The following is a 27221-nucleotide window of genomic DNA, read 5'->3' on the forward strand; positions in this document are numbered from 1 at the left end:
TTGGTTTTTGTTTCTCAGGATTGCTTTGGTGATTCTGGGTCTTTTGTGGTTCCATATAAATGTTTGGTTTGTTTGTTCTAGTTCTATGAAAAATGTCATGGGTAATTTGATAGGGATTGCATTGAATCTGTAGATTGCTTTGGGGAGTATGGCCATTTTTACAATATTGATTTTCCCAATCCAGGAACATGGAATATCTTTCCATTTCTTTACATCTTCTTTGATTTCTTTGATTAAAGTTTTATAGTTCTCGGCATATAGGTCCTTTACCTCTTTGGTCAGGTGTATTCCGAGGTATTTGATTTTGTGAGGTGCAATTTTAAAAGGTATCGTATTTTTGTATTCCTTTTCTAATATTTCATTGCTGGTATACAGAAATGCAACTGACTTCTGAATGTTAATCTTATATCCTGCTACTTTGCTGAATTTATTAATCAGTTCAAGTAGTTTTTGGGTTGAGTCCTTAGGGTTTTCTATGTATAGTATCATGTCATCTGCATATAGTGACAGTTTTATCTCTTCTCTTCCTATATGGATGCCTTTTATTTCTTTTGTTTGTCTAATTGCTGTGGCCAGGACTTCCAAAACTATGTTGAATAGCAGTGGTGTGAGTGGGCATCCCTGTCTTGTTCCAGATTTGAGTGAGAAGGCTTTCAGTTTTTCCCCATTGAGTATTATATTTGCTGTGGGTTTATCATAAATGGCTTTGATTATATTCAGGAATGTTCCCTCTATACCCACTTTGGCGGGGGTCTTGATCATGAATGGATGTTGAACTTTGTCAAATGCTTTTTCTGCATCTATGGAGATGATCATATGATTTTTGACTTTTTTTGTGTTAATGTGGTGTATGATGCTGATTGATTTGCGTATGTTGAACCATCCTGTGAACCTGGGATGAACCCAACCTGGTCATGGTGTATAATTTTTTTGATATGTTGTTGGATTTGGTTGGCTAAGATTTTGTTGAGAATTTTTGCATCTATATTCATCAATGATATTGGCTGATAGTTTTCTTTTTTGGTGGTATCTCTGCCTGGTTTTGGAATGAGGGTGATGGTGGCATCATAGAATGTCTTTGGGAGTATTCCTTCTTCTTCAACCTTTTGAAAGAGTTTAAGGAGGATGAGCACCAATTCCTCTTTATATGTTTGATAGAATTCACCTGTGAAGCCATCTGGTCCTGGACTTTTATTTGTAGGGAGTGATTTTATGACCTCTTCAATTTCATTTCTAGTGATCAGTCTGTTCAGGATGTTGTTGCATTTCACGTTGTCCCAGCGTTCTCTGAGACTCTCTTCATTTGTTTTCCATCTTTTTTTCTCTTTTCGGTTCCACATTTCATAATTTCTGCTAATCTGTCCTCCACCTCACTTATTCGTTCTTCTGCCTCCTGTTTTCTGCTGTTAGCTGCTTCTAGTGAATTTTTTATTTCCGTTGTTGTATTTTGCATGTCTTCTTGTTTAAGTTTTATATCTTGTATCTGTTTGGTCAGTGTTTCCTGTAAGTTATCCATCTTTGCCTCCAGTTTATTTCCCATGTCTTGCATCATCTTCAGCATCAGCAATCTAAAGTCTGTTTCCTGGTTGCTGAGAATCTCCTCATTGCTTAGCTGATTTTCTGGGGTTTTTCCTTTCTCCCTCATCTGAGTTATAGTTCTCTGTCTTTTCATTTTTAGAGGTTTTTGGTGTGGTGACCTTTTTATAGATAATAGAGTTATAGCCTGTCTTACTTCCTGTGTCTGCCCCAGGTTGTGGCTGAAGTTGGTATGGGGGCTTGCTGTAGGCTTCCTGATGGGAGGGAGTGATGCCTGCCCACTGTTAGGTGGAGCTGATTCCTGTCCCTCTGGTGGGTGGGGCTTAGTCTCTGGATGGGATTAGAGGCAGCTGTGTGCCTGAGGGGTCTCTAGGTAGCCTGGTTCCTGAGGGGTGGGGCTGTGATCCCACCTGGATTGTTGTTTGCCCTGGGGCTTCTCAGTGTTGACTGATGGGTGGGGTCAGAGTTTCCCAGTATGGCCACCTCCAGAGAAAGGCACACTCCTGAATATTCCCGAGAGCTTTGCATCCAGTGTCCTTCCCTCACAACCAAGCCACATTCACCCCTGTGTTTCCAGAATGTCCTCAAAGAACTGGAGTCAGGTGTGATCCGGATTCCTCTGGAGGCTTTGCTTTGTCCTGGGACCCAGTGCACGTGAAAGTCTGTGTGGGCCTTTTAAGAATGAGGTCTCCGTTTTCCCCAGTCCTGTGGAGCTCCTGTGCACAAGCCCCACTGGCCTTCAGTGCCAGATGCTCCAGGGGCTCTTTCTCCCAGTGGGAGTTTGATGTGGGGCTCAGAACTCTCACTGCTGTGGGTGAGTCTCTGTGAACCAGTTAGTTTCCAGTCTGTGGGGCTTCCCACCTGGGAGGTATGGGGTTGTTTATATCATGAAGTCACCCCTCCTACCTCTTGATGTGGCCTCCTCTTTGTCTTCTGGAGTAGGATGTCTATCTGAATGTTTCTGGCCCATTTGAGTGAAGATTGCTCAGCCTTTAGTTGTGAATTTTGTTGTTTTTAGGAGAGAAGTTGAGCTCCAGTCCTTCTGTTCAGCCCTGCAACACCAGATCCTATATTTGTTTTTGTCAGAAATATAAATGTTAAATAGCTTGTCCATAGTTACAGCTTTCTGGAACAATAATTCAGACAAAGATTTTTTTTTTTAAATTTTGGTACAATTTTTTTTTTTCCTGTACTGTGGCTTACGGAGGTTCCCAGCCTAGGGGTAAAATTGAGCTACAGTTGCTGGCCTTCACCATAGCTACAGCAACACGGGATCCAAGCCGTGTCTGCGACCTACACCACTGCTCATGGCAAGAGATCCCTAACCCACTGAGGGAGGCCAGGGATCAAACCTGCAACCTCCTGGCTCCTAGTCAGATTTGTTTCCACTGTGCCACGATGGGAACTCTTTGAATTGTAGTACAAGTTTAGAGGTTACTTTTTTATTTATGTTATTACAAAATAGTGGCTATATTCCCTGAGTTGTACAATACATGCTTTTTTTCCCCTTTGGTCATACCCACTGCATGTGGAAGTTCCTAGGCCAGAGATTAAACTTGTGCCACCCAAGCTGCTGCAGTGATAATGCTGGATCCTTAATCCACTATGCACAAGGGAACTCCCTATACAACACATACAATATTAAGCCTATATCTTATACCCAATAGTTTGTACTTTCACCTGCCTCACCACTGGTAACAGTTTGTTCTCTGTCTCTGAGTCAGACAGAGATTTTGATATACAAGGTCAGAAATGTATTTAAAGCATTTAAACAATGATTTAATTATTTTAACATTAAAATAAACATACTTGTATACAAACGATTGGCATGAAAAATTACATGCCGGCCATGAGGTGGTTGAAGGCCTCATCCCTAGTTTTGTGCCTGGGGTCTGAATTTTTTCTGATCTGCCTTTAGAGATGAAGTTTAAGAACTACCACATAAAGGATACAACACTTAATAAAATAAGGTTGTAATGTTCCAGGAGCAAAAGGAGCCACCTGGAGGGAGCAAAGGACAGTGGGCTTGGCAGGCCCTAACTCAACCCTCTCTAATTTGTTGTCTTTCCTTTAGAGTTACCTAATTCTCTCCTCTTTGCCAGTGTGTCTGACCCTTAGTTTACTCAGATATGGTTCCTTTCTAGCCAAGGCAAGGACAAAAATTCATTTTCCATTTTCCTCCAAGTCCTTAAGTGGCAGAGCCCGGATTTTTAGCCTCAGTTTCTCCATCTATAAAATTGAGACTATAATAGCTTCTCATAGGGCTTTTGTAAAATTTTTAAATTAAATGTACATGAAAAGACCTTGCACTATACTTGGTCATTGTAGATGCTTAGTAAATATAGCTAATTACTAGTTGAATCCATCCATTCTGGAAGTTGATATAACTGCATAGACCCCAAGATTCCTTTAGATAAGTATGAATAACTCCCTGGTTTGCTCAGTACCATCCCAGTTTTAGTACTGAAAGTTCAGTGTCCCAGGAAACCCCTCCCCAGGACACAAAAAGTCTCAGTTTTTGGTGCTAAATGTAGAAGCATGAGGGCGAATATAGAGCCCTACAAGGCTACCTGAAACATAGGGGGTGAAAGCAACACCGTTTCTAGTGTCAAAATGGTATGATATGGATTATCTGCCTTTTGTAGTTGTTGTTGCTTAATTTTTTCCCCTTACCATTGATGTTGGCAACCTTGGTTTATGGTTCACAAAATGGAGCATTCATTGTAGCATCACTCCAAATTATGTAAATTAAGCATCCTCCTTAAGTGTGCGGTAACCATGAGCACTAATGGTCTGTTTTTTTGTGTTTTTTTTTTCTTTTTTCGTCTCTTTAGGGCCACACCTGCAGCATATGGACCTTCCCAGGCTAGGGGTCAAATCGGAGCTACAGCTGCCGGCCTACACCACAGCCACAGCAACGCCAGTTCTGAGCTGTGTCTGTGACCTACACCGTAGGTCACGGCAACTCCAGATCCTTAACCCACTGAGCAAGGCCAGGGATTGAACCCACAACCTCATGGATATTAGTTGGATTCATTAACTAACTAGTGGAGCCACGACGGAGCCCTAACAGTGGAGCCCTAACAGTCTATTTTTTATTTTGCTTATGGATTATCTATTGGATTTTGCATTGAAACAATGCTAGTTTAACTTTTAACATTGTGAACCATGTTTTCCAAGAATTCAGATAATGAAAAGAAAAATGAGGAGTTCCCTGGTGGCTAGCAGTTAAATGATCCAGCATTGTCATTGCTGTGGCTTGGGTTACTGCTGTGTTGCGGGTTTCCACCCCTGCCTGGGGAACTTCTGCCTGCTGCAAGTGCAGCCAAAAAAAAAAAAAGAAAACAAGAATGATTATCCTACCAATGCCAGCATGACCCAAACATCTCTGAAAAAGAAGGCTAAGAGACTTTAATGAGAAATTGATGGAGGTGTACAACTGGATTAGGGCAGGGAATAATTAAAGGAGGACATACTTCACACTATGGAGAAAAAAGTTTGGGACTGCGTATGGTGGAGCAGGAGATGTGAATCTCACTAGGATGAGACAGGCACATACCTCTAAATTGGTCAGAGGGCCCCACCCTCTTTTTTTCTTTATCTTATTCTTGTCTTCTCCGGAAGACACTAATGCTTAGTGGAAAATAGAGGCCACTAAATTAGCTTTGGTACACCACATGAATGAACATGCATTATTATATCATTTCCTTGATATCTATATAAAACTGAGTACCTGACTCGGAGGTTGCAACTAAACTATCCTGTGGGCATACACAAGGGGAGATTTTGATAGTAGATATGTTGGTCTTCCACAGTGTAAAACTGTTCTATCAGATCTTACTAACAATTATACTTTCTTAGCATGTCAAGTTGCCATTAAATCATGGCAACAAAAAATGTTGCCCCTAGCAGGTAGGCACTTTGACTTGAAAAACGGAGTTTCAAATAATCCTCTTTATTTCTATTAAGATCTTAATAAAACCACAGAATACATAAAGCAAAAGATTATTAAGATATTATTCAAATACAAACTAGACTTTGCTTATCAATTAGTATGGTCATTAGACAGGTGAATGTAAATTTCTACAGATTCTATCCAATCTATAAACTTCTTACCAAAGGAAAAGAAAAGATCTTACCTTCTAAATGATCTGGATGCTTTGTACACAACGTGGCTAGAAATGGGTGTGATCTGCTTACCAGTGATACAGAGACTTTTATAATGAAAATTTTTGGCCACTTTTCAATTTTCTCAAAACCTGCAGAAGCACTTAATGAGATTTTTGACTTTATAGAAGTAGCAGGCACCTCCTTAGGCATGTGCTTTTAAGATGGCTATCATTCTAGTCATAGAAAAGATATTAAAATGTTGGCCTGCCATTAAATCATATTTTCAAAGTAGGGCACAAGAAGGATGTCTGTCTCAGTCTGCTAGGCTGCCATAACAAAATAATACAGAGCTGCTGAAAAAGCAGAAATTTATTTGTCCACAGTTCTGGAGACTGGGAGTCCAGGATCAAGGTGACAGCAGGGTTGGCGACTGGTGAGGGCTCTCTCTCTGGGTTGCAGATGGCTGCCTTCTCACTGTGAGCTCACATGACCTCTTCTTTGTGTGCCTATAGGGAGAGAGAGAAAGCAAGCTCTCTGATTTCTCTTCTTATGAAGACACTAATCCTAGTGGGTTGAGCCCCACCTATGACCTCATTTAACCTTAATTACTTCCTTTGAGGCTCCATCTCCAAATACAGCCACACTGAGAGGTTAGGGCTTCAACATATGAATTTAGGGATAGAGGGCACAAATACTCAGTTCATAACAATGTCTTTCTTTAATTTGGAAATACATTGATGAGAATGGAGGAAAGTACTATAGCAAAACAGTTTATATGCTCTGTCTCCAAAACTGATGGTCTTTGAAGAGGCCACAGAGCCTGAAAAAGAATGAACTGACTACAACCTGACTGATTTAATGTTATGGGTAGATTGCAACAAAACTCATACAAGCAAAACATGACTTGATTTTTGGAAGTGAGACTGCTTTAGAACTACAAAAATTGTCATCTGAAAAGATCAGGCAGTTTAAGTAAGACTTTCTCAATTTCTTTATTAAAAACTGTAATTGATATTACTTATATGTGGAATCTAAAATATGGCACAAATGAACCTATCTACAAAACAGAAACAAACTCACAGACATGGAGAACAAGCATGTGGTTGCCAAGGGACCGGGAGGAGGGAGTGGGATGGACTTGGAGTAGTAGATGCAAACTATTACATTTACAATGAATAAGCAATAAGATCCTACTGTACAGCGCAGGGAACTCTATTCAGTCTCTTGGGATAGAACATGATGAAAGATAATATATAAGAAAAAGAATGTGTGTATGACTTATTTGCTTTGCAGTACAGCAGAAATTGGCAAAACTTTATAAATCAACTGTACTTTAATAAAAAAAAACAACTGACTTAGAATTTAATCTCACAACTTCAGATTATCTTTGTGTTTCAAACTATTTTCCCTCAGAAAGAGAGGTTTAATTTATGATGACATCTAACATGCTTCAGAGTGTTTAAAAATGATGGAAGTTACCATCTGATAAATGTATAGATACAAAGTACCTGATTGGCAAACAGCTGGTCTAGCAAAACAAACCTGTAGATACAAAAAGAATGGACGTTTTTGGAGAGCTGGAAGCCAATTCCTGTAAATCTATATGCCTGCTGTTGTAGGTTCGTAAGATAAACCTGGTAAATAAAATCCTAAGTTCTCAATGCTCAAATGCCTTCATTGAGAGGATGTTTAGCTTGATGTCATCACATTGAACTGACGCAAGGAATCAGTGAAACATATACTTGGTAAGAGCTGAGCTATAGGTCAAAGTAAGGTTTATATTTGACAGGAGAGTAACTGTATTATGAGAAAGAAGGGAACATTGTGGGTTTTTTAAATTATAGTTGATTTAGAATGTTTTGCCAATTTCTGCTGATCAGGAAAGTGACATATATATATATATATATATATGTCTGTATCTGTGTGTGTGTGTATATATATATATATATATATATATATATATATTCCTTTTTATATTCTTTTCTATCATGATCTATTCCAGGAGGCTGGATTTTTTTAAAGTTGTATTGAAGTATAGTTGATTTAAAAGGTTGTGGTAATTTCTGCTGTACAACAAAGTGATGCAGTCTTACATATACACAGTCCATTCTCTCTCAGATTATTTTCCCACATATATTATCACAGAATATTGGGTAGAGTTCTCTGTGCTGTACAGCATGTCCCTGTTGTCCTATCATTCTGTATATCTCAGTGGGCATATGCCAGTCTTAGACCCCCAGTCCACGACAGGAACTCCCAATTTTTTTTTGTTGTTGTTTGTTTGTTTTGGTTTGTTTTTTTGTGGCCAAAGTTCCTAGGCCAGGGGTCAAATCAGAGCTGCTTCTGGAGCCTACACGACAGCCACGGCAACATTGGATTTGAGCTGCAACTATGACCTGTGCTGCAGCTTACAGCAATGCCTAATTTTTGAGGCCAGTGATCAAACCTACAATCTCACAGAGACAACGTCATGTCCTTAACCTGCTGAGCCACAATAGAAATTCCCTGGGTTGTTTTTTGGTTTTTTGTTTTTGTTAAGTTGTATATTTTGGAGATTAAGCCCTTGTCAATTGCATCATTTGCAACTATTTTCTCCTATTCTGTAGGTTGTGTTTTTGGTTTTCTCCTATTCTATAGGTTGTGTTTTTGGTTTTTGGTTTTGGCCTATGCAAAAGCTTGTGGGTTTTACTAGGTCCCGTTTATTTATTTTTGTTTTAATTTCTATTGCCTTGGGAGACTGACCTAATAAAATGCTTATATAATTTATATTGGAGAATATTTTACCTGTGTTGCCTTCTAGGAGTTTTATGGTGTCATGTCTTATGGTTAAGTCTTTAAACCATTTTGAGTTTATTTTTGTGCATGGTGTGTGAGGGTGTGTTCTAATTTCATTGATTTACATGCAGCTGTCCAACTTTGAGAGCACCATTTGCTGAAGAGATTGACTTTTTCCCATTTTATATTCTTGCCTCCTTTGTCAGAGATTGACTGCAGTTGTGTGGCATATTGTTATTTTAAAATTATATCTATATAACATCTGTTTAAGAAGTCCTATTATATTTCTGTTCTCTTTTTAAAAAATCTTACATCTATATAGCCCCCTATATAGATTGGATTTCTAGCCTGGGAGCTTCCATATGCCATAGGTATGGCTCTAAAATGAAAAAAAAAAAAATAGAATTTGTTAAACAAAAAAAAACAAACAATATAGAATGTTAGATAATTTTATTTTATTATTTTTTTCTTAATTCTCATTTATTTTGATCTCTGAATAGCATGTGAGCACATCCTCTGTCTTTTTTTTTGGTGATTTTTTAAAATTATTATTCAAATGAATTTATCACATCTGTAGTTATATAATGATCTAACAATCCAGTTTCACAGGATTTCCATCCCATAACCCAAGCACATCCCCCCACCCCCCAAACTGTCTCCTCCGGAGACCATAAGTTTTTCAATGCCTGTGAGTCAGCATCTGTTCTGCAAAGAAGTTCAGTCTGTCCTTTTTCAAATTCCACATGTCAGTGGAAGCATTTGATGTTGGTGTCTCATTTGTTAGATAATTTTAAATGAACACCTATCTCCATATTTTTATGTTAAAGTAATAACACATGTATGTATAATAATTTATTATATGTTATATTATTATAGAATTTTTGGATATGATATGGCTCCTTTATTGGCCTGGGAACCCTTTTGTCCTGGATCGCCTGTCTAAGAGCTTGGCCCTCCTCTCTGTATCACTCAACATTTGCTACAATAATGCTGTGGAACAAACTTCTCCAAGACTCCTAAGACTTAGTGGCTTCCAACCGCACCATTTATTCTCATGCCTCCGGGATGGTTGGACGTGGCTCCAGATAGTGAGTTGGGTTCAGGTCTGTCCCACATGTCTCATTCTAAAGTTAAGCCTAGAGGGTAGTGGCTATCCAGGTCTTGTTTTTTATGTGGTGAACCACCCGAAAGAAGGTCAAACCATACTGTATAATGCCTCTGTTGCTCACATTGTAGTGGTTTTAGGGATCCCTGGCCAAGCCCAATGACAGTGGCACAGACACGTGCTCTGCTCACTGCAGGGCAAAAGGGAGTGAATATTTGCTGAGCAATAAGCTGAGCAGCACCAGCCATTGAAGAGCCTTTGTGGGCCCCATCCAATGACTTCCATTTATTTCCCATTGGCTGTCCCTTTTTGCAAGTGAGGTTGTGAAATATGTAATTTTTTTTGGCTGGACATGCTACTGCCCTTAAAATATAGGGGTTTAATGAGTGAGAGGAAAAAAAGAAAATGTATGCTGGATGTTAGCATTCTCTACTACAAAGGAAGTTTCCTTCTCATTTGTTCATTCATGGATTCAATAAATGTTTCTGAAAGTTTGCTGTGAAACAGGCCCCTTACTGGATGATGTAACTTATATGAACCTCGGAACCCAGGGAGGTGGGCTGAGAAGGGATTATGGTTCTTATTTGTCAGGCAAGGCATGTGAAGCCATTGGAGGAGAGTTGCTTTACTGAGTACCCATGCTTTATGAGCTGCAGACCTAGCCTTGAACCCAGGTCTTTTGTCTTATTCCTTTATTCAGAAGCATTTACTGAGTAGCTGCCTGGTGCTAGGCAAATGGATACAGAAGGCCCAGAATGGTCTCTTCCTCTGAGTAGTTTGGGATCCATGAGAGAAACTAATAAGGCCATATTATTCCAGAGTAACTTCAGGGAACAGGGAGAATAGCTTCATTATGAAAAGGTGTCAGCCTTTATAGGTTGGCTGCTTATGACACTTTCAAGAAATAGGATGATAGATGACCTTCCTTTTTTGTGTTCCCCCTTGTTTGTATCTTGCAAATGTTACCTTCTTTTTGTTGGAAATTATAGTTGAGAAAAATGCAAGTGAGCCAGGTATTGATGACCTGGGTGTTCAGGATAGAGAGGATTTAGGCGTGGGGTGGTGAAGGTACATCAGGTTAAAAATGTCAAGAAAAGGCTTTGGATGAAGGGAACTGCCCTTAAAAAGGTTCAGAAATGTATAAGAGGCCTAAAGAAGTTATCAGAAATCAAGCCTGGAAGGACCTTGAAACCCATGCTGAATTTGCTTTTAATCCTGAGTTAGGGGGACAGGCCAATGGCAGGTCCACATTTATGTTTTTGTAGTTATGTGCAGGATGGATTGGAGAGAGTGAAAGCAGAGCCTGGATGTCCTTCCAAGGGTACTGCGAGACAAAAGTTTGAGCCAAAGAAATGGCAATGAGAATGGATAGGAGAGAGGTTCCAGAATCATTTAAAATGGCCATTTGGACATGGGAGCCAAACACGAGGAGTTGCTTGTTTAGCTCAGCAGTTCTCAGTCTGGAATTAACTGTGCTTTATAATTAACTGTGCTTAAAAAATGGACAAGTTCTTGGAGCGTTCTTGTGGCATAGTGGGTTAAGGATCTGGAGCTGTCACTGCAGCGGCTCAGATTGCTGCTGTGGTGCAGTTTTGTTTTTCTTCTTTTTAGGGCCGCACCCAGGGCATATGGAGGTTCCCAGGCTAGGGGTTGAATTGGAGCTACAGCTGCTGGCCTACCCCACAGCTGCAGCAACACAGGATCCGAGCCGTGTGAGCGACCTACATCACAGCTCAGGCAACGCTGGATCCTTAATCCATTGAGCGAGGCCAGGGATCGAACCTGAAACCTCATGGTTATTAGTTGGATTCGTTTCTACTGCACCACAACGGGAACTCCTGTGGTGCAGTTTTGATCCCTGTCCTGAGAATTTCCATATATTGTGGTTGCAGCCAAAAAAGAAAAAAGAAAGATTCTCAAGCATTGGAAATTTGATTCATTAAGTCTGGGATGGAACCAGACATGGAACCATATTAAACAGTGGGCCAGTTGGGGAGCTGCCTGGGGTACTCATTTATAAGGAGCCCTAAAATGTCTTTAGAGCAAATTGGAAATTTAACTCCTTAGAAATGGTGAAGATAGAGAGATTCACTCCGTGATGAAGTGGGAAGCACTCTCTGGTGGAAATAGTAAAATATTCCTCACCAACATCAGCCAATCTCAGTTGATATTTCCCACATGCAACATCCACTGTGTAACCTGTGTAACCAGAAGCCCTACCAGTGTCCTCGGCCCAACCTCCAAGTAGCCAAATTCTCTAAGTAAATACTGCATGAAATGCTGTTTCCTAGAAAGGAGGGCATTTATTGGTTATCTAAATTTAATATATTCAGAGCTGGAAGGAATCAGTGTCAACTAGGAGTTAGTAAAGAAAGGGAAGGCAAGAGTCTAGGCAGAATCTTGTGAAAGGCAGGTGGAGTGATCCCAGATCCTAGAGTGTCCTCAGCTAAGCAGTTTATCTGCTTCCGCACTTGTGGTCATTCCTGGACACTGACGACTCACATTCCTTCTGGGTTTTAAAAGTGGCAGTTGTTCATTTATGAATGGAGTCCCTACACTAACCATCTGGGTACTTGATCCTTTGCAGAGCAGAATATCAGTTGGACAGAATGGCTGAGCTTGGGATTGGGCTTCAGAATGTAGAGTTTTGACTCCTTGTTCATGTATGACATTTCACTTGTTTGGGCCAGGTCCTGGAGCAGCTTTTCTCAAGTGTGTCCCCTGAGTCCTGAGAGCTGACTTCTCTGAGAGTTTTCTATCTAGTAAACCTGGGAAAAACTGGGCACTCTCCTCCTATCTCAGGAAACCTCAACATCTATTACCTTCAAAGGCTCTGGCAGGTCTGACTGCCAAAAAAAAAAAAAAAAAAAAAAAAAAAATCTGTGTTCAGTGTTCTCAAAGTTGACCAACAGAATCCTGCATATAAAATTCCTTTTCTAGGAGTTCCCATTATGGCCCAATGGGTTAAGAACCTGTCTTTGTGAGGATGTGGGTTTGATCCCTGGCCTCACTCAGTGGATTAGGGATTTGGGGTTGCTGCAGGCTGTGGTGTAGGTTGGCATAGGTTACAGATGTGGCTTGGATCTGCCATTGCTGTGACTGTGGCTGTGACTGGCAGCTGCAGCTCTGATTCGACCCTAGCCCAGAGAATCTTCATAAGCCATAGGTGTGGCCCAAAAATGAAAAAACAAAACAAAACAAAAAAACTTTTCTATATAGCAGACACATTCTGCTAAAGACCACAAAACTCTTTGAAAACATTAAAGAACTGTCTCTATTCTACTCTCCATAGTTTTTCAAACTGTACTCATTAGTGGATTTTAGAGAAACATAATGATTAGAGAACACCATTAAAAATAATTAAGATGGGGTAGAATAGAAAATATTGGAGTGCATCACATGTGATAACAATTGCTAAAACTTTGTTACATTTATGTGTATGTGTGTAAGTTTACGACATAGGATGTACATCTTACATAGGTTGCAGTTAGAAAAGGAGGCTCTCCCCAAATGGCTGGACCAAACACAAAAAAGTCTGTACTGTCTGTCCCACTCCCTTTTGCTTTATGTTCCTCAGTCAGTGCTCAAATTCCCAGTCCTCCTCATCCTCCCTAAGCACAAACTAGAGTTTTCAGCACTGCATCCTATGTCCTGTTCCTGACTTATAGATTTCTTCCTCTCTCTTACCTGCTCTAGCAAATAGACTTTGGTTTGTGAAACTACTTACTATCTGGCCTCAGGCAAATAGACTTTGGTTTGTGAAACTACTTACTATCTGGCCTCAGGGAAGTCACTTCAGCTACCTAATCTTCAGTTTCCTTATTTGAAAAATGGTGGTAATAAATTTTCTGTCTTAGGATTGCTTGTAATGATGAAATGCAATGACCTATGGAAAGCATCTGGAACATAATAAGGACCGAAAAAATCCTTTGAATCTGTTGTATCCCCACTACACACACACACACACACACACACACACACACACACACACACACACACTTTAAGGAGATCCTCTTAAGAAGCAGTGTTAGTAGTGACATCCTCAAAGCATTCGGCAGCAGGGGACTGCTGGGAAGATACCAGCTTCTGTCCATCTAACAATGGTTCTTACTAGTTTCAGTCTTGGAGGGTAATATTTCAGCTTGGCTCCCAGATTCCCTCAGAGCCCTACTGCTGACTCTGTCCCCACCTCCACCTTCTTTCCTACAGGCTGTTAAGAATCCTGAGATTCAAACATTGGGCTACTTGGGGACACTGATCTAAAAGAGGTCCAGGCCCTGGTGGAAGGTGGCTCAGCTGTTAACAGAGAGGCCAGCCCCCAATTCCAGGGCTTTGGATTCCAAGCCGGGTCCTGTCTCCAACACGGAGCATGCAGATCTTTAGGTCCTGCCTGGCCTGTGCCACAGCGCTGGGAGATTACCCAGGGAGTGTAAGGTGCTGTCTGTGCATCCATATCAGGTGCTTACTCCGGCGACCTAAACACTGATTAGTTCTCAAGGAGAGAAACTGTTCAGTGTTAATGACCTTAAGTGGTCAACAGACTTTCCTTCCAAATCGCGCTTGATGACTGGGCTCAAACAAGGCTGTGAGGCTCCAGTAAAATTGTCTTTCAGAGGCTTTGCAGGGGAAAGTGATAGTTTTGCGACCCTCCGCAGGAACCCCGGGGTTTCCGCCGTTCCAGAGCCCCGGACTCCTTGGAGGCGAGATCGTGGCGATGCACAGTCTCGCTGCCCAGCTTTGGTTTTTCACCCAGCGGCAGGCGGGGCCGTTCCTTTCTAGCACCTGGGTTCCTGCTCGAGGCGGCTGAGGCTGCCTGAACCCCGGGTAGGGCTTTTATTGTGAAAGGAGCTCCCCCCTCCCGTGCTTTCGGGAAAGTGGGGAGGCTGGGCCGGGATGCTCGGCAGGGACTTTGCAAACTCTGCAAACGTCCTCAGCCGATTACAGAGGCTCGAGGCTGTGGGAGGGGTCCCGCAGAACGGCAGATTCTCGCAGCCCCAGAGACCCCCCCATTTGCATTCGCCTATAGACCTCTACCAACTCCACCGCAGAGCATCCCACCGCTCATCTCTCTCATCTGGGAGTTGGCCGTTAGGAAGCTGTGGCCCCTCGGTCCGGGAAACCCAGGTCCAGGGAAGCCAGGAGAATCGTGACGCTAGGAGCAGCCTGGGGCGGCAGGATGAGCTGGCGAGTAGGCTGAGCGCCCCGAGGAGCCAATCCAGCCACCGCGGGGGACATGGTAGGAATCGCAGGAGGGGAAGCTCAGGCAGGCGGGTGGGCACCCAGACAGGTGGCGGCAAGCAGCGCACCCGCCCTGCACGACCTCCCTGAGCCAGAATTGTTCCCAGAAAGTAGCAGGGGGGCGGGGACTTAGGAAGGGGGCAGTTGGCTTTTCTGCTTCCCTTGGCTGGGGGAGGACTGTAATAAGGCAGCTTTCCTTTTGGACCCGCACTCCCTGGCTGCACTGTAACCCTCTGGCAGTGCTGCAACGACTCCATCTAATCCACAGTGTTGGGGAGGAGAGGATTCCACGGGGCACTCAGGGCAGCCAGTGATGGGTGAGACGATTTTGAAGTTTCTATCTTTGAAAAAATGCACGTGAATTTTATATTCTATCATAGCCATATTTTAATATTAAGAAGTAATGCCTTGCATTTATTACCATAGAATTATGTTGGCCCTGGTAAGGTTCCAATGCCTGGCTCCCAGTGTCCCATCTCCCTCCGCCTCCTGGGACCCTAGGGCTGGTATGGGGGTGGAAGACTGCCTGGGGCATGATTCATGGAGCCAGGGACCCTGTGAAGGGTTGGCTCTTCCATTGATAAAGCTCACAGACACCAACAAGCAGGAAAGATAGACTTTTTGGGGGTATGATCCAGGCAGTGTAGCTAAAACACACGTGTAGCCTCCGGAAAGGGACTTCCCTCAGCACTGGCTGCTGATCAGCTCTGCTTCCAGGTAGAAGCTACCTACAGCCCCTACCCCCACCCCCTCCTGCAGTTCACTGTCCTTCCCTGGGGGGTATCACCCACCAGGATAAGTTTGAACTCTGAAGGGACTCAGAGGGGTTCTCCTATTTGCTTCTTTGGACAGCCCCCCACCCCACTTCAAGATCACACAGTGCAGATTGGAGCTCACTGTACTTTCTTTTTTTTTTTTTTTTTAAAGTTATAAGTACTTTTTATTTTCATTCTTTTTAAAATTTTTTTAATAGCTGCACCTGCAGCATATGGAAGTTCCTGGGCCAGGAACTGAATCTGAGCTGCAGCTCCAGCAAAGCCGGATCCTTTAACCCACTGTTAAGCCACTGTGATGGGTTAGGAATCTATCCTGGGCCTTTGCAGTAACCTGGGCTGCTGCGCCAGAGCAGGGGCTCCATATTAGGTTTTTTTTTTTTTTTTTTTTTTTTTTTAAATTTTATTTAAATTTTATTTTCCCACTGTACAGCAAGGGGGTCAGGTTATCCTTACATGTATACATTACAATTACCGTTTTTCCCCCACCATTTCTTCTGTTGCAACATGAGTATCTAGACATAGTTCTCAATGCTATTCAGCGGGATCTCCTTGTAAATCTATTCTACATTGTGACTGATAAGCCCAAGATCCCGATCCCTCCCACTCCCTCCCCCTCCCATCAGGCAACCACAAGTCTCTTCTCCAAGTCCATGATTGATTTTCTTTTCTGAGGAGATGTTCATTTGTGCTGGATATTAGATTCCAGTTATAAGTGATGTCATATGGTATTTGTCTTTGTCTTTCTGGCTCATTTCACTCAGTATGAGATTCTCTAGTTCCATCCATGTTGCTGCAAATGGCATGATGTCATCCTTTTTTATGGCTGAGTAGTATTCCATCGTGTATATATACCACATCTTCCGAATCCAATCCTCTGTCGATGGACATTTGGATTGTTTCCATGTCCTGGCTATTGTGAATAGTGCTGCAATGAACATGCGGCTGCATGTGTCTCTTTTAAGTAGAGTTTTGTCCGGATAGATGCCCAAGAGTGGGATTGCAGGGTCATATGGAAGTTCTATGTATAGATTTCTAAGGTATCTCCAAACTGTTCTCCATAGTGGCTGTACCAGTTTACATTCCCACCAACAGTGCAGGAGGGTTCCCTTTTCTCCACAGCCCCTCCAGCACTTGTTATTTGTGGATTTATTAATGATGGCCATTCTGACTGGTGTGAGGTGGTATCTCATGGTAGTTTTGATTTGCATTTCTCTTATAATCAGCGATGTTGAGCATTTTTTCATGTGTTTGTTGGCCATCTGTATATCTTCTTTGGAGAAATGTCTATTCAGGTCTTTTGCCCATTTTTCCATTGATTGATTGGTTTTTTTGCTGTTGAGTTGTATAAGTTGTTTATATATTCTAGAGATTAAGCCCTTGTCAGTTGCATCATTTGAAACCATTTTCTCCCATTCTGTAAGTTGTCTTTTTGTTTTCTTTTGGGTTTCCTTTGCTGTGCAAAAGCTTTTCAGTTTGATGAGGTCCCATGGGTTTATTTTTGCTCTAATTTCTATTGCTTTGGGAGACTGACCTGAGAAAATATTCATGATGTTGATGTCAGAGAGTGTTTTGCCTATGTTTTCTTCTAGGAGTTTGATGGTGTCCTGTCGTATATTTAAGTCTTTCAGCCATTTGGAGTTTATTTTTGTGCATGGTGTGAGGGTGTGTTCTAGTTTCATTGCTTTGCATGCAGCTGTCCAGGTTTCCCAGCAATGCTTGCTGAATAGACTTTCCTTTTCCCATTTTATGTTCTTGCCTCCCTTGTCAAAGATTAATTGACCATAGGTGTCAGGGTTAATTTCCAGATTCTCTATTCTGTTCCATTGGTCTGTCTGTCTGTTTTGATACCAGTACCACACTGTTTTGATGACTGTGGCTTTGTAGTATTTCTTGAAGTCTGGGAGAGTGATGCCTCCTGCTTGGTTTTTGTTTCTCAGGATTGCTTTGGCGATTCTGGGTCTTTTGTGGTTCCATATAAATGTTTGGATTGTTTGTTCTAGTTCTGTGAAAAATGTCCTGGGTAATTTGATAGGGATTGCATTGAATTTGTAGATTGCTTTGGGTAGGATGGCCATTTTCACAATATTGATTTTCCCAATCCAGGAACATGGAATATCTTTCCATTTTTTTACATCTTCTTTGATTTCTTTGATTAAGGTTTTATAGTTCTCGGCATATAGGTCCTTTACCTCTTTGGTTAGGTGTATTCCGAGGTATTTGATTTTGTGAGGTACAATTTTAAAAGGTATCGTATTTTTGTATTCCTTTTCTAATGTTTCATTGCTGGTATACAGAAATGCAACTGACTTCTGAATGTTAATCTTATATCCTGCCACTTTGCTGAATTTATTAATCAGTTCAAGGAGTTTTGGGGTTGAGTCCTTAGGGTTTTCTAGGTATAGAATCATGTCATCTGCATACAGTGACAGTTTGATCTCTTCTCTTCCTATATGGATGCCTTTGATTTCTTTTGTTTGTCTAATTGCTGTGGCTAAGACTTCCAAAACTATGTTGAAGAGCAGTGGTGAGAGTGGGCATCCCTGTCTTGTTCCAGATTTGAGTGAGAAGGCTTTCAGTTTTTCCCCATTGAGGATTATATTTGCTGTGGGTTTATCATAAATGGCTTTGATTATATTCAGGAATGTTCCCTCTATACCCACTTTGGCGAGGGTCTTGATCATGAATGGATGTTGAACTTTGTCAAATGCTTTTTCTGCATCTATTGAGATGATCATATGATTTTTGACCTTTTTTTTGTTAATGTGGTGTATGATGTTGATTGATTTGCGTATGTTGAACCATCCTTGTGAACCTGGGATGAACCCAACCTGGTCATGGTGTATAATTTTTTTGATATGTTGTTGGATTCGGTTGGCTAAGATTTTGTTGAGAATTTTTGCATCTATATTCATCAATGATATTGGGCGATAGTTTTCTTTTTTGGTGGTATCTCTGCCTGGTTTTGGAATGAGGGTGATGGTGGCCTCATAGAATGTCTTTGGGAGTATTCCTTCTTCTTCAACCTTTTGAAAGAGTTTAAGGAGGATGGGCACTAATTCCTCTTTATATGTTTGATAGAATTCACCTGTGAAGCCATCTGGTCCTGGGCTTTTATTTGTAGGGAGTGATTTTATGACCTCTTCAATTTCATTTCTAGTGATTGGTCTGTTCAGTTGGTCTGTTTCTGCCTGATTCAGTTTTGGCAGGCTGTAAGATTCTAGAAAATTGTCCATTTCTTCCAGATTGTCAAACTTGTTGCCGTATAGTTGTTCATAGTATTCTCTTATGGTTTTTTGTATTTCTGCTGTATCCGTTGTGATTTCTCCTTTTTCATTTATAATTTTGGTGATTTGGGTTCTTTCTCTCCTCTTTTTAGTGAGTCTGGCCAGGGGTTTATCAATTTTGTTCACCTTTTCAAAGAACCAGCTCTTGGTTTTATTAATTTTCTCTATTGTTTTTTGAGTCTCTATTTTATTGATTTCTTCTTTGATCTTTACAATTTCCTTCCTTCTGCTGACTTTAGGACTTCTTTGTTCTTCTTTTTCTAATTCATTTAGGTGGAGGGTTAAGTTGTCAATTTGGGATCTTTCTTCTTTTTTGAGAAAGGCCTGGATTGCTATAAATTTCCCTCTGAGCACTGCTTTCGCAGCATCCCATAGATTTTGAGAGGTTGTGTCTTCATTATCATTTGTTTCGAGGTAGTTTTTAATTTCCTTCTTGATTTCCTCATTGACCCATTGGTTTTTTAGTAGCATGTTGTTTAGTCTCCATGGAGTAGGTTTTTTCTCTTTCCTTTTCCCATGGTTGATTTCTAATTTCATGGCATTGTGGTCAGAGAAGATACTTGAGATAATTTCTATGCTCCTAAATTTATTGAGATTCGCTTTATGTCCCAATATGTGGTCGATTCTTGAGAATGTTCCATGAGCATTTGAGAAGAATGTGTATTCTGATTTTTTTGGATGTAGTGTCCTGAAGATATCAATTAAGTCTAACTTTTCTATTGTTTCCTTTAGGATCTCTGTTGCTTTATTGGTTTTCTGTCTAGAGGATCTGTCCATTGATGTGAGGGGGGTATTAAGGTCTCCTACTATGATTGTATTCTCATCAATATCTCCCTTTATGTCTGTTAATATTTGTTGTATGTATCTGGGTGCTCCTATGTTTGGGGCATATATGTTGATGATAGTAACATCCTCTCCTTGGATGGATCCCTTAATCATTAAATAGTGTCCTTCTTTGTCTTTCTTTATGTCTTTTGTTTTAAAGTCTATTTTGTCTGATATGAGCGTTGCGACTCCTGCTTTTCTGTCATGTCTATTGGCATGAAATACTTTTCCCCAGCCTTTCACTTTCAATCTATATGTATCTTTTGTCCTAAGGTGAGTTTCTTGTAGGCAGCATATTGAAGGTTTTTGCCGTTTTATCCACTCAGCCATTCTGTGTCTTTTGATTGGGGCATTCAGTCCATTGACATTTAAGGTGATAATTGATAGATGATTATTTATTGCCATTTGATCCTCGTGTTCCAGTTGATTCTATGGTTCTCCATTCTTCTTTTTTTTTTTTTCTTTTTTTTTTGGTTGGATGGTCTCCTGTTATTATCTGCTTGAGTGTATTTTTTTTTTTCATTTTTTGCAAATGCAATATTTGGTTTTGGCTTGTGGTTGCCCTGTTTTTTAAGTATGCTAACCCCTTCCCATAATTGTGTGTTTTAGCCTGATGTTCCTGTAAGTTCAAACACTTCATTACTATATTAAAATTAAGAAGAGAGACATACATACAAACAAAAAGGATTATTTACCTCCTAACATCCCTTGCCCACATTTTATGGTTTTGATGACTCTTTTATTTTTTTCTTTTTAATTTTATTTTGTTTGAAGCATGTTCATGATTAAATCTGTATGCTGGCTTATTTGAGTGACTGCTCTCTGATTGCATCTTCCTCAGTCCTAGTTCTTCCTCTTCTTCTTCTTCTTTTTTTTTTTTTTTTCTTTTCTTTTTTCTTCCCTTTCCTTCCTTTCTTTTTGGTTTAGAGAAGCCCTTTCAATATTTCCTTTAACCTGGGTTTTGTGTTGCTGTATTCTTTAAGTTTTTGTTTGTTGGGAAAAATTTTTATTTCCCCTTCTATTTTAAATGATATTCTTGCTGGATAAAGTATTCTAGGTTGCATATTTTTTCCTTTGAGCACTTTAAATATCTCTTGCCATTCCCTCCTGGCCTGTAGTGTTTCTGTAGAGAAATCAGCTGATATTCTTATGGGGGTTCCCTTGTAGGTAACATTCTGTTTTTCTCTTGCTGCCTTTAGGATCCTCTCTTTATCACTAACTTTTGCCATTTTTATTATGATGTGTCTTGGTGTGGGTCTGTTTGGGTTCAGTTTGTTTGGGGCCCTCTGTGCTTCTTGTATCTTGAATCCAGTATCCTTTAGATTTGGGAAGTTTCCAGCGATAATTTCTTCAAATATATTTTCCATTCCCTTATCTTTTTCTACTCCTTCTGGAATTCCTATTATGCGTAGATTGGCCCGTTTTATATTATCCCATAGGTCTCTTATATTGCTTTCCAGTTTTTTGATTCGGTTTTCTGTCTGTTGACCAGATTGAGTGATTTCCATTATTCTATCTTCCATATCACTGATTCGTTCTTCTGCATTATTCATTCTGGTTTTTACTGCCCCTAGTTCAGTTTGCATCTCTGCAAATGAATGTTCTAGTTTTTCTTGGCTCCTCCTTATATTTTCTAGCTCCTTTCTGAGGGTATCTGCATTGCTGTTCATATCTTCTCTTAATTCCTTCAGTATTTTCACTATTTCTCTTTTGAACTCCAGGTCTGTCAGACTGCAGAGATCAGTTTCATTGTTGACTGTTTTAGGTGAGTTCTCCTGTTGGTTTGACTGGGGGTGGTTTCTCAGCTTCTTCATCTTGCTTGTTGTCTTCTTTCTCCTGAGGGAGTTGTACTCTCCTTTATCGGGTAGTGTTTGCCTTGTCACTGCCCTGGAATATTTCCTGAGGGCTGTCGTTGTTGGTCAATCTTTTTTGAGGCAGTGTGGCTTTTCTGGAGTGTTGATGGGACTAACAGTGTTTCTTTGAAGCAAAGGAGGACTTCCTGAGGGCAGACAGGACTGGGAGGTCCACCCCACGATGGTAGCAGATTTCACTTGGTTCTCAGCACCTCCTGGGGTCTTGGGCGGGTAGCAGGGCCCTTGGAGACTCAAGACGTTCCTCCCCAGGGCAGCCCGACTCAGAAAGACCGTCTGAGATCTTTTCCCGATTCGGCCAGGCTTGTTGCAGCTTTTCTGGGCTGCAGGGGGTCCTGCCTGGAGCTGGCAGTCCTATGCAGCTGGTCCACTAGGTCTCAGCACCCCTTGGGGTCTTGGGCGGGTAGCAGGGCCTTTAGAGACTCAAGAGGCTCCTCCCCAGGACAGCCCGACTCAGAAAGACCGTCTGAGATCTTTTCCCAAGTCGGCCAGGCTTGTTGCAGCTTTTCTGGGCTGCAGGGGGTCCTGCCTGTAGCTGGCAGTCCTATGCAGCTGGTCCACTAGGTCTCAGCACCCCTTGGGGTCTTGGGCGGGTAGCAGGGCCCTTGGAGACTCAAGAGGCTCCTCCCCAGGGCAGCCCGATTCAGAAAGACCGTTTGAGATCTTTTCCCGATTCGGCCAGGCTTGTTGCAGCTTTTCTGGGCTGCAGGGGGTCCTGCCTGGAGCTGGCAGTCCTATGCAGCTGGTCCACTAGGTCTCAGCACCCCCTGGGGTCTTGGGCGGGTAGCAGGGCCCTTGGAGGCTCAAGAGGCTCCTCCCCAGGACAGCCCGACTCAGAAAGACCGTCTGAGATCTTTTCCCGATTCGGCCAGGCTTGTTGCAGTTTTTCTGGGCTGCAGGGGGTCCTGCCTGTAGCTGGCAGTCCTATGCAGCTGGTCCACTAGGTCTCAGCACCCCCTGGGGTCTTGGGCGGGTAGCAGGGCCCTTGGAGACTCAAGAGGCTCCTCCCCAGGACAGCCCTACTCAGAAAGACCGTCTGAGATCTTTTCCCGATTCGGCCAGGCTTGTTGCAGCTTTTCTGGGCTGCAGGGGGTCCTGCCTGGAGCTGGCAGTCCTATGCAGCTGGTCCACTAGGTCTCAGCACCCCTTGGGGTCTTGGGCGGGTAGCAGGGCCCTTGGAGGCTCAAGAGGCTCCTCCCCAGGACAGCCCGACTCAGAAAGACCGTCTGAGATCTTTTCCCAAGTCGGCCAGGCTTGTTGCAGCTTTTCTGGGCTGCAGGGGGTCCTGCCTGGAGCTGGCAGTCCTATGCAGCTGGTCCACTAGGTCTTAGCACCCCCTGGGGTCTTGGGCGTGTAGCAAGGCCCTTGGAGACTCAAGAGGCTCCTCCCCGGGGGAGCCCGTCTCAGAAAAACCGTCGGAGAATTAGTTCGATCTATTCACGGCCTGGCTAGGCTTGTTCTAGCTTTTCTGGGCTGCAGGCCTTTTCTAGGGGGCTGGTGGTGTTTGGTGCTGCTCTGTGGAAGTGTAGCCCCTCCAAAGGGCAAGCAGGCCTGTGCAGGGAGAGCCCCTGCGGTGGTAGGCTTCAGGCAATTGTTGAGGCCAGCCCTCCTGGATGGCAGGCAGCCCCAGGTTCGGTGAGAGCGTAGGGGGTGGCGGGGGTGGGGGGAGGGGATGCACTGGGAAGCACAGCTTTCTGCTAGCTAGCGGGCCTGTAAGCTTGCTGTGGCGTGGGGGGTATTCTATGGGGACCCACCCCTTCTTCTCTCCCCTCCCCAGCACGGGCGCAGACCAGGCTCTTCTCCCAGGTTCCCTCTGAGGCGGCTTTCCACTTCCCCGCCCCTAGAGTATTGCTCCCTTCCTCTGCGACAGCTTTGTTTTCTAGTCTCCCAGGCAGTCTCTGCCCCGTCAAATGGTTTAGAGACCTCCCAAGCAGTTTCCGCTCTTCCCTGCCCCCCTAGCCCGGGGACTAATCTCTGGAGCCGAGGTCTCGGTGCCCAGCCCCCACCCCCAGGCGTCCCCCGGCCCTTTCTTGGGGACTAACCTTCGGAGGCAAGGTCTCGGTGCCCAGCCCCAACCCAGGCGTCCCCCGGCCCCCTCTCGGGGACCAACCTTCAGAGCTGAGGTCTCGGTGCCCAGCCCCCACCCAGGCGTCCCCCGGCCCTTTCCCGGGGACTAACCTCTGGAGCCGAGGATTCGGTGCCCAGCCCCCACCCAGGCGTCTCAATTTTTGGTGACTGTGCCCGTAGTTCAGATGGTCCGTTGGGTTCTTGATCGTTTTTCCGTACTCCGACTTACTGCTACACTCTTCTCTGCATCTGGAGATTCCTCCGGTTCGTTTGATCTTTCCCCCGGTAGGAGACTTTCCAGGGTGCAGGATCTCTTTCTCCTCCGCAGTTCCCTTTCGGGAGCGTCCGTCCCGCTCGGATTCACCTTCTCTCACTCTCCTCTTTTCTCCCGTTCTGCCCAATAATGTCACGAACTTCTTGCCGTTATTGGAGTTTAGGTTCCTCTGCCAGCGATTGGTTGTTGTTCTGTGCGAGTCATTTCTTCTATAGATGTGCTTTTTTTGTTGTGTTTGTGGGAGAGGGCGAGCGTGTCCCCCTACTCCTCCGCCATCTTGTCCTCTCTCACTGTACTTTCCAAGGAATTTAGCTTTGGGCCTGGATTTGAGACAGGCACCCAGGATTCCCCTGATGGGCAGTCTCTGGGAGGTGAGCTCCCTGTTTGCCAGGTATCTGGGCAGTGTCTGTACCAGAGGTGGAAGGCCACTGACCAGAAGCTGGGGGCTCAGGGAAGGGGACCCATGAGGCTAGGGAGGATGCTGTTTCACTTTATCCCTGCATAGCACCCCTTCCCTCAACCCTCAGTTGTTGTTTTTTGTTTTTTGTTTTTTCCCCCTCAAAGCTGCTAAGGAGAAATTAATAATGGAATCTTAAGGTTGGAAAAGGGCAGTGATTAGAGGTACAGGGCATGAAAAATCAGCAGATATTTTACCCCAAAACTCCCTTTTCAGGGCCAGAATGTCTCCAGAAGAGAGTATAGGCCAAGGACACCCACTCAGGGCTGTTACTGTTGTGCAGGAGTCTCCTGTCCACGGCAGAACCTCTCAGGTCTCCTCTGGCTTCTGCTTGGGCAGCCTTTGGGCGCCACATTGATGTGATTGCTCCATGCCAGGGTGGGCTTCTTTTTTTTAATTATTTTTTTAACTCAATGAATTTTATAACATTTATAGTTGTACAGTGATCATGACAACCCAATTTTATAGCATTTCTGTCGCAAGACCCCAGCCCATCCCCCACCTCCAACCTGTCTCCTTTGGAAACCATAAGTCTTTGAAAGTCTGTTCTGCAAAGAATTGCATTGAGTCCTTTTTATAGATTCCACATATAAGTAATAGCATATAACATTGATGTCTCACTATCTAACTTCACTTAGGATGATAATTTCTGGGTCCATTCATGTTGATGCAAATGCCATTATTTCTTTCCTTTTTGTAGCTGAGTAATATTCCATTGTGTGTATGTACCACATCTTCTTGATCCACTCCTCCATCAATGGACACATCTTGGTTATTGTATATAGTGCTGCAGTGAACAATGGGGTACGTGGATCTTTTTGAGACATGGTTTCCTCTGGATAGATGCCCAGGAGTGGGAGGGTGGGCTTCTTTTTCCTGTGAGCCAGTAGGCTCCTGGCTTTTCATCCTCAGTTCTGGGGTATGTTAGGAAGAGGACTTGAGGTAGGATTTTGCTGTGTCCGGGTCCACATGCCAGAGAAAGGGGCATATTGGGCACCCCCTGGCAGCAAAATGGCCTTGGAGATCTGAAGGTTTCCTTTGCTTCTCCCTCTGAATGAAGGGTCTTGTGGTCCAGAGGCCTGGGGGCCCGAGAGCAGCCAGGCATTGGCAGAAACCAGCATAGGAGGAGGCAGGGGGCTAGGAGTCCTTTGGGGGCCTTTGTTTCCTACTCTGTAAAATAAGATTGAACTGCATGCCCTTTAGCTCCAAAAATGGATGATGCTTGAATAATTCTGAGGGTGGACCCCTGATATTGCCCTCTTCTCAGCATGAGCAGCTAAGCAGGGTGAAAGGAAGAAGTTGTTCTTAGCACTGACTCTCACTTATCCCCAGATCAAATCCAGGATGGGATCCAGACCAAGGGATTTTTTTTTTTAAGTCTCCCTAGGTGATCCCAATGTGCAGCCAGGATTGAGAACCACAGGGCTTGAGGACTGAGGGAACAAGAACTGCACTTAGAGAGAAACTTCTTTTAATTCATTAAAATTGAGATGTGAATATCCCCAACTTGTTCAAATATTTAGTAATTTCTTAATACCATCGTATTACTGATCCCATTACATAAGATAGAAAAGCCTGAGCTGGAAATATGAAGCTAACAGTCTGGAATCCTTAAATGTCTTTTTGCAAAAGTGGACCCTAAACTTCAGGATCTGTGAGGGCATTTTTGATTTTTGATCATCTTTTTTTTTTTTTTTTTTTTTTTTTTTTTTGTCTTTTTGCCATTTCTTGGGCCACTCCTGCGGCATATGGAGGTTCCCAGGCTAGGGGTCTAATCAGAGCCATAGCCACTGGCCTATACCAGAGCCACAGCAACGTGGGATCCAAGCTGGGTCTGCGACCTACAGCACAGCTCATGGCAATGCCGGATCCTCAACCCACTGAGCAAGGGCAGGAATCGAACCCGCAACCCCTTGTTGGATTCGTTAACCACTGCGCCATGATGGGAACTCCGATTTTTGATCATCTTAAAGGGGCTGTGGGTCTTATCCAGGGCTTGGATTGTGTATTTCTAAAGCTAAGAGTGGGACACTTGCCACTTCCCTTACAGTAATGGTGGGAAGCTTCTTGTATGTTGAAGACTTTGAACTTGGAAGAAAAATATTGATAGAAGACTGTTATTGCCAACTTAAAAGTGTTTTTTTCTGGTTCTTGGGGGATAAAAAGTATATGTATTTCTGAAATATATTTTATCTAACAGCCATACTGCAAAATTCTATAGGTAACCTTGATTATTGTTTTGGTGTATCTCTTATTTTCTTGGAGTATTGTTTTATTTTATTTTATTTATTTTTTTGTCTTTTTGTTGTTGTTGTTGCTATTTCTTGGGCCGCTCCCACGGCATATGGAGGTTCCCAGGCTAGGGGTTGAATCGGAGCTGTAGCCACCGGCCTACGCCAGAGCCACAGCAACGCGGGATCCGAGCCGAGTCTGCAACACCACAGCTCACAGCAACGCCGGATCGTTAACCCACTGAGCAAGGGCAGGGACCGAACCCGCCACCTCATGGTTCCTAGTCGGATTCGTTAACCACTGCGCCACGACGGGAACTCCTTGAGTATTATTTTAGAGAGTTGAATACCAAACTTGCAGTTTTGCAGTCTGATTTGTTTTACTTTACTTTTCATTAAAGCAAGTTTCCATGTCTACATCTTTAAAAAGATGTTTATCACCGTACTTTCAATGCTCAGTACCATGAGTTTGATAATCATCTCCCTGCTTGTAGACTTTAGGTCATTTCTCTTTGGGGCTATTTTCAATGGCATGGGCCAACTTCTGATCATCCATGGAAATGGGGATCTGAGTGCCTGGGGAACAGATTGCTTCAGCCTCTTCATCAAAGATTTTGCTGCAGCCACCTTCGAGGCCCCAGAATGGGAGTATGGGAGGCAATTCCTCTTGTC

General features: G+C 43.1%; 1 protein-coding gene across 7 annotated transcripts in view; it reads left to right on the forward strand.

Moving 5' to 3' along the window:
• Positions 1 to 27221, forward strand: part of GASK1A (golgi associated kinase 1A) — a 133450-nt gene that overhangs the window by 51448 nt on the left and 54781 nt on the right. For 3 of the 7 annotated variants that reach the window (XR_014822869.1, XM_013981528.3, XM_084987979.1), the window contains exon 1: positions 14449 to 14762. The exons of 3 other annotated variants lie outside the window; for them this stretch is intronic. Coding sequence is in view for 2 of the 4 variants with exons in the window: in XM_013981528.3 (XP_013836982.3) it covers positions 14760 to 14762 (3 nt within the window). In the remaining 2 variants the exon portion in view is untranslated. Of the gene's footprint in view, positions 1 to 14448; positions 15082 to 27221 lie in introns of those variants that run through there. One more of the 7 variants, XM_084987978.1, reaches the window with a different exon arrangement.

Source organism: Sus scrofa, chromosome 13 (assembly GCF_054392235.1).
Source record: "Sus scrofa isolate SSC_HxYL_T2T_F1_AM1 chromosome 13, Sscrofa_HxYL_maternal_Yorkshire_Landrace_v2.0, whole genome shotgun sequence".
Taxonomy (NCBI): Eukaryota; Metazoa; Chordata; class Mammalia; order Artiodactyla; family Suidae; genus Sus; species Sus scrofa.